The following is a 7,691-nucleotide window of genomic DNA, read 5'->3' on the forward strand; positions in this document are numbered from 1 at the left end:
TGCTCCTTACACAGACACACAGACAGCTTGCAGATGTTCATAGCAACTTCAGCCATATACGCTCCTGCCACAATGCCTGCTTGTACTGTATGCACTATGCTCCCATATACTGTAGCTACAGACTCCCTATAGGTCTTCTCAACAACAGCCATAGCTGCTATTTCGTCCAGCATTACAATACCCGGAGCCTATAGACTGTTAGTAGAGGGCCTGTCTGTTTGCTTTTAAGTTATGGTTAGCGATAGAGCTGGCCTGGGCTCACTGTTTGCACTGTGACTGTAGGAATGAAGCAGAGACGTACAGTACTTGCTGAGATTTCAGTGATGCAAATGCTGATGAGGAGCCAGTTTGTGATATAGCCTGACATGGGCCAGTTGCTCCCAAAACGTAGGTCAGTAGGCTACTCGTTTTCCTGAAGCTTGAAAGGTTCAAAGACAAAAGGTATGTGGCTCCACAATTTCAGAGAATAAATGCACTATATATCATATCACATTATGGTATTTCATGGAGAATGAAGGTGAATGAAGGTTGGAACCCCCTCCTTGTCAACAATATTAACCCTTGCTTATGTAAGTACTTAACCGTAAATACTGGTTAATAACTGTATTAACCAGTTATTTCCCTTGTTAAATTAGAATAACCCACCCACTCCAAACAAGCAATCCTTAAGTAAGCCTCATTGTGTGTGTGTGTGTGTGTGTGTGTGTGTGTGTGTGTGTGTGTGTGTGTGTGTGTGTGTGTGTGTGTGTGTGTGTGTGTGTGTGTGTGTGTGTGTGTGTGTGTGTGTGTGTGTGTGTGTGTGTGTGCGTGTGCTCGTGCGTGTGTGTGTGTGTGTGTCAGGCGTTAAGTTACCCTGCCTTCTGGCACTCTTGTGACTTTGATGTAGGTTAACCTATAAACAAACAAACAGACAAATAAATAACTCATATTGTCTAACGAAACAAGATAAGAAATATTAGGATATAAGGATATAGTTCCTATAATGTAACATGAATATATAACAACCTGTTAATGAGAAACTAATGACATGTAGGCCTAGTCCTAAAAGCAAGCTGGAGTGCACTTAGCCCTAGAATTATGACTGTGATAACATTTCATTTCATGTATTCCTAGCAGACTCACACTGCATACTCATCCAATAACTAAGTCCGTGGCTGTCAGGGTCAGCTATAAATTGTCACATATAGTTTCATATCTATTTGAAGGTTCTGGAGAGAAAAGGTGTATTTAGTTTTTAAAAAATATATATATATACAATTTCCAACAAGTTCCACACGGAATTACTCAAATGGGGAGCATAATGGACAGGTGTCATTAATTACACCAGGCATCACAATTGACAATTCAATTCAATTCAATTGACAATTCAATTCACACCAGTCGAAACTCGTGAGAAAAGTGGAGTTAATCAACTAAATGCACATTTTCTGCCAAGATCCTCTGCTACTACTAAACCAGGCATGGGAGAGTGTAAATATGGAATACATGTCACAGCCATTCAGGCGAGGAGTGCGTCTAGTAGACTGACTGTGGGTAGCTCTGGTCCATAGCATTACAATGAGTTCTCCTTAACGCTATGTTACTTTCGATCCGTTGCCCGCACATCCCGGTAAAGCAGCCTCTCGTCTCTAGTAAAAAATAAAAACTGCACTTTCGCTACTCATCAAAACAAAGACTGGTTTAAGATGTTGAAAGGCTACTTTCTTTAGTGGGAACACTCTGAGCCCCCCACCTCACGTCTAAAATACACTTTTTGACCAGAAAAGAAAATATTCCACCGGAAGGGAAAATAATTGTCAATAGAAATATTTCATTTACCAGATCTGTAGGGGGCGCAGTGGAGTAACTAAAACGTGTTTTCCTTCCGGTGAAACATTTTCTTATCTGGCCAAAAAGAGTATTTTAGACGTGAGGTGGGGTGCTCAGAGTGTTCCCACTAAGGAAAGCAGGCTTTCAACATCTTAAAACGGTCTTTGTTTTGGTGAGTAGTGAAAGTGTAGTTTTTATCTTTACTATAGACGAGAGGCTGCGCAGTCTGCGCTACCGGGGTTGTGCGGGCAGCGGCTGAAAAGTACCATAGCGTTACTGTGGGTGAAGCCTGGTGACGCGAGGTTAGACTGCGGGCACACTGCTGCGATACTTACGACAGCGCTAGTCACTTTCCGGCAGTCTGAGTGGTAAACATGAGAGGTCAGTTAGTTAATGTGACAGACACAGTTAATAACTGACCAGGCTAAGGGGTCATATCAGAAGTTATGATTTGAACAGAGACAGCAGCGTTACATAAACATGGTGAGTTGACCTTTACTGTCTCTCTTTACTCTCCAGAGCTTGAATGAGTGCAAAAAGAAGGATGTCTGACTGGTGTGTTGTTAGCAAGTGTTAGCTTCACGTGTAATGCGACGTCCCTCTTTACGATCGAACTAGCCCCGAAACTGAACATGAACATGAACTTCAACCTGGTGTTTGCACTTTCTCCCTTTCTGACCCGTACATCTACATAAACGTTCAGATTTCAAATATAAAGTGCTTACCCCATGGCCACGGATGGTACAATACTGTACGAACCCTCAGAAGTACCCGTATCTTCTGTATTGTTCAATAACAAGCATTTTAATCAGATCGGTGGCCATTTTCTCCAACTACGCGACCCTATCGGTTGGGAGGTGTATTGCACTTTGATACATTGGCCACCATTGGAGAAAATGGCCACCGATCGGATTTAAATGCTTTTTATTGAACAATACGGAACGTATGGGTACTTCTAAGGTACCCGTACAGTATTATAACATCCGTGGCCATGAGGTCAGCACTTTATTTAAAATCTGAACGTGTATGTAGATGTACGGGCCGTAATTGGAGAAAGTGCAAACACCAGGTTGAAGTTAATCCATGACGGTCTAGCCGCAAGCAACTCTAGATCCTATTTTTCATATCTGACTGAAATCTAGAGTTGCAATACCAACCATTGACAGCCCATTCATCCAAACAGAAAAGTCTGATCTGATTGTATTAAACGACGTTAAACTCACCAACATTACAGCTGTACGTAAAGCTTGAATTATCCTTTTCAATTGTTGGAGTTTGGAAGCGCTCGTTGGATATCAATCAACTGTCCTGCGTACCACCTGTTTCTAAATGTCACATAAAGCAGGAGGCAGCAGGACGTTGCGTCATTGAAAACGAGTGCTTCCAAACTCCAACACTTATATATTATATTCACCTGCACGGAATTTATTGACACAAAGTAGCAAGAAGTCATATGTCTATGGTGGATTTTTAGACAAAAACGTTGAAAATATTTTACTTATTACTTATTGTGAGCTTGTAGATCTGCTATTTTCAAAAGATTTGTATACATTTTAATACATTTGAAAACTTGTGAAATGGGGACATTCTGTACAATGAGTACTTTTACTTTTGGTACTTTAGTTTAAGAAGTATATTTTGATGCCAATACTTTTGTACTTTTACTTGTAACAGTATTTCTACATTGCGGTATTGATACTGAAGTAAAACATTTGAGTACCTTTTCCACCACTGGTAAACACTGAGCTGGTCTGCATGGTGTGTGTTATAAACATAAACCTCTGTCATCCACACAGGCCAGTTCAATGGTTGCTGCGGGACTGGCGCTGGCAGCAGCAGGATTTGCAGGTACATTATATAGAGGAAGAGGGTGTGTAGATCATTTAAAGCTGCAATCCGGAACTTTTATGTCCTGTTGCCTGGGAAATATTGCACTTCAGGCAGTACTACTTACTTGTCAACCAGTACGTGTCCTCCTACACAGGGTTTAAATGTCTCAAGAGTAGTAGGGAATAGGATGCAGAGTTTTCATTGTATTAACATTCATACTCTACTACTCTCTACCATACAGATCGGTTAAAAGAACGTTTTATTCATATAAGTTCCGGATTGTAGCTTTAATTTAACAAAGTGTACAAATGTAACCAAATGGACCCATATCATGGTATGGCATACTGTCTTTTCCTGTGTTAGCTGCATTACAACTTTTACAAGTGATGTGATGTAATAATTTCCTGAATTTACCTGACTGGTCTAGATGTGCCATTATTTGCCAGGCAAATAATGGCACATCATTATGGTATGGCATGGTATGGCATTACCATAGGCATTATGGTAGGCATTACTGATGATTATTTATGAGAAAACTTATAATGTAAATATTTTTTGAAAATACCATTCACCACAATAATCCATATTGAGGGTATCTGGTCAAACAGATCGTGATTCGTGATTTGATTTTGTCCATATCTCCCAGACCTACCTACTATCTAGTTATATCACTTTGTGGTCAACAGCCATCATCTACACATGAGAGGCTATACTATATGTGTCCTTTTAGGTATTAAATGAACACTTCATTTGCCTCTCTTGTCGCTATTAACTTTAAAATTAGATAAGACTTTTAACGTTAGAATGAACATATGATTCAACTTTCTTGCAAATCAGGTGATTCAGGCACTCAAAAAATCAATCAGGAACAGTGAAGATATTTGTAAATGGATATTTATTGAGACTCTGTCTCATATATATATATATATATATATATATATATATATATATATATATATATATATATATATATATATATATATATATATATATGTTTTAATTCAATTTATTTATTATTTTATCATTTATTTCCTTACTGTTACTGTTAGCATTTCTTTTGAGTGCCTGGGACCTATATTTTCTTGTTGGGTATTGTTGTGTATATTTCTTTGTTCCAAGAGCACCAGACATTAACCTATATTTTGTCCAAATACCTTGTTACTTACTTGAGTGCCTGGTTGTCTTTCCTACTGTGAGTAGACATTAATGAAGTTGTTTTTACCCTCCACGCCACCCGTGTGACTTTGCATTCATTTTGTCTTCCAGGGCGCTATGTAATCCAGGCTATGAAACACATGGAACCTCAGATGAAACAAGCCTTCCAGAACTTGCCCACATCGGTACGATGGAGTGCACACACACACAAAATAAACACAATTTTGTTTTTTTTGGTTTAATTATGGAAATGTATGTATTCCTGACCTGACCACACACATCATGAACATTTCCACCCTTTAATGACGTGCCCAAAATAGGGCCGCCAGGTTGGAAGTGGTTAATGGCAGCTCTTCGTCGTCATGCCAATATTGCATGGTCTCTGTAAAAGTGGCTACTGATTTTAAGAACCATGACCACGAAAGGCGAAAGGGTAGGTACCCTCACAAAAAACATGCAGTAATCCTGGTCTCTATACTGCCTCCCCCCCCGATCAGCCGGGGTGCCTGATGGAGGGGAAAGGAACTGGTTGGAATAACGTGTTCCTTCCACGCGCTACGTCCTACCCGGGGAAACTCCCCCCTGTCAGGTGATAAGAAGCGGCATGCTCACTCCTCATGCTTTTGAAGGAAGCATGAATTCAGTTCCGGGCTCTCCCCAGGCTGGCAGAGGGAGAGTAGCGCCCAGGATTACAGCTTAGGCAATTGGCACTGGGTGAAAAAAATGGTTTACAAAATCGTGGGATAAAACAAAAAGAAAAAGAACCATTACCACGGCACGTAGTATTGTATATTATGTGTGAAGATCCAAGGCACAGTTTGACCTTTTGGTTGTTGCTACAGGCGTTTGGAGCAGGATACTATAAAGGTGGATTTGATCCAAAGATGAACAAGAGAGAGGCTGCACTTGTTTTAGGTGTCAGGTGTGTATCTGAAGGTTTACCAGTTTACACCTCACTTGTAGATGAGCAGCATATGTTGCATTTTATGTAGCTTTTCCTTTTAAAGACATTGGTGTGTGTTTTGAATGACATACTGTGTAGAGTAGACCATGGCTAGAGTTTAGCTTTTACTGTATGTGAGCTAAATGAATATGGTTAAGATCTACTCGACAATATTTGATCGATTTCTGGAACAACAGTACTCACTGTCACACAAGATTGCTCTTTGATGTTTTAGTTATTACGTCACAAGTTAAGAGTTCTACTCAAAGCCTATGCTGCATGTTATTCATTCTATCTTTCCTTGCATTCTTCACTATCGGTGTACCATAAAAAACTATATTTGATACAATATGATAATTATTTCCTTTATTTCCCTCTGTCCTCCAGTCCCACAGCCAACAAGAATAAGATAAGAGATGCCCACAGAAAAATGATGGTCCTAAATCACCCTGATAGAGGTAAACAGAACTATTCAGCAAAACCCAACAGGGCCATTACAGACCCCTTCACATTCTGAAACGATAACATCATGTAGCAGGTAACTAATATGACAAATAGTTCCACCAAGTTAAAACCAAACAACAACTAATGACTATGGAGTTAACCACCGTACAACCATACTGTATATGATCAGCCCTTGTTATATCTCATTAGAGAGGACCTGTCAGAGTCAGAATATTAAATTTATCTCGGTGACATTGTTGCAGAAATATGTTGATAGCTTAAATAGGCACATTCTGAAACACATGGCATAGATACCTCAAATACGGAGCTAGGGCACATGGAAAGGAGACTATAAATACAATTTTTCAAGTATACCTTTCAAGTATACCTTCAACATTCAGTCTGTGTTTATTCAGGCAGCATGGAATACACAGTTTGTCACAGTTGCCAAGGTGTGTTGAGTGTCCTGTAGGGCAGGGGTCTTCAACCTTTTCAGGCCAGGGACCCCCAAACTGATGGGTAGATGGAGCAGGGACCCCCTACCTCGTAGGGTAGGGGGGGCTAACACATATATTTTATATTTATGTATAAAATTGTGTTTTATATTGCCTGCTCCTACGCACCTGCCCCAGTAGGTGTGCAAAATAAAAATTCTCTACAAAATATGTATAAACATACCATGTTATTGTGCATTGTGCCTCCATTTATCTGTTTGCTATGGATTCATGTTATGTTTAAAGACAATTTGACATTTTGGGGGATTTCTTTTTTTCTTTTTTTTTTTTTCAAACAAAAATATTGTATAGTCAAACAACAATTTCGCGGACTCCCTGCAGTACCTCCGCGGACCCCCTAGGGGTCGCGGACCCCCTGTTGATGACCTCTGCTGTAGGGCATGGGTCAGTCAGGCTGATCATCAATTTAGAGAGAGTGAGCATTAGGGCTGTCACGATTACAAATTTATGTTGACGATTAATTGTCACTCAAATAATTGCGATTAACGATTTAATTGTGTGTTTGGCATTGAACATCGGAACATATTAATAAAACTAAGAATTCTGTTTGCCTTTTAGGCTTCCTTAAATCTACAAAGAAATGATTAACATATTTAATATGTATTTAAGTTTTATACACTGATCTACAAGCTTACAGTAAGAAAATGTGAAAATGTATGCAAAAATAATAGCGATCAGACAATTATGTAATAATTGTGACAGGCCTAGTGAGCATTACTTATGAAATTGAAGTTGGATGGATTGAATCTGAATGGAAAGATTGTGTGTGTTTTTCTCCCAGGTGGATCACCTTACCTAGCAGCAAAGATAAATGAAGCCAAGGATCTTATGGATGGCCAGAATAAGATGTAGAAGACATTATGCTATTTCATACCGTTGTTGATATTGATGTTATTCTGCTGACTGAGCAAGGGTCTTTTCTGAACTTGATTGTGCCCAAATAAATTATGTATTGATTTCTCACTTATTGTCTACTTGTGGCTGTTCATTTAATG

At 39.4% G+C, this 7,691-nt stretch overlaps 1 protein-coding gene across 1 annotated transcript; it reads left to right on the plus strand.

Moving 5' to 3' along the window:
- Nucleotides 1-2,158: 2,158 nt before the first annotated feature.
- Nucleotides 2,159-7,659, plus strand: dnajc19 (DnaJ (Hsp40) homolog, subfamily C, member 19). The gene is made up of 6 exons (XM_080431228.1): nucleotides 2,159-2,292; nucleotides 3,606-3,657; nucleotides 4,906-4,979; nucleotides 5,637-5,716; nucleotides 6,125-6,195; nucleotides 7,478-7,659. The coding sequence occupies exons 1-6, from the start codon at nucleotides 2,290-2,292 to the stop codon at nucleotides 7,546-7,548; spliced, it is 351 nt and encodes a 116-aa protein (XP_080287354.1). The 5' UTR covers nucleotides 2,159-2,289; the 3' UTR covers nucleotides 7,549-7,659.
- Nucleotides 7,660-7,691: the final 32 nt, after the last annotated feature.

Source organism: Gymnoscopelus braueri, assembly GCF_963280865.1.
Source record: "Gymnoscopelus braueri genome assembly, chromosome: 6".
NCBI lineage: Eukaryota > Metazoa > Chordata > Actinopteri > Myctophiformes > Myctophidae > Gymnoscopelus > Gymnoscopelus braueri.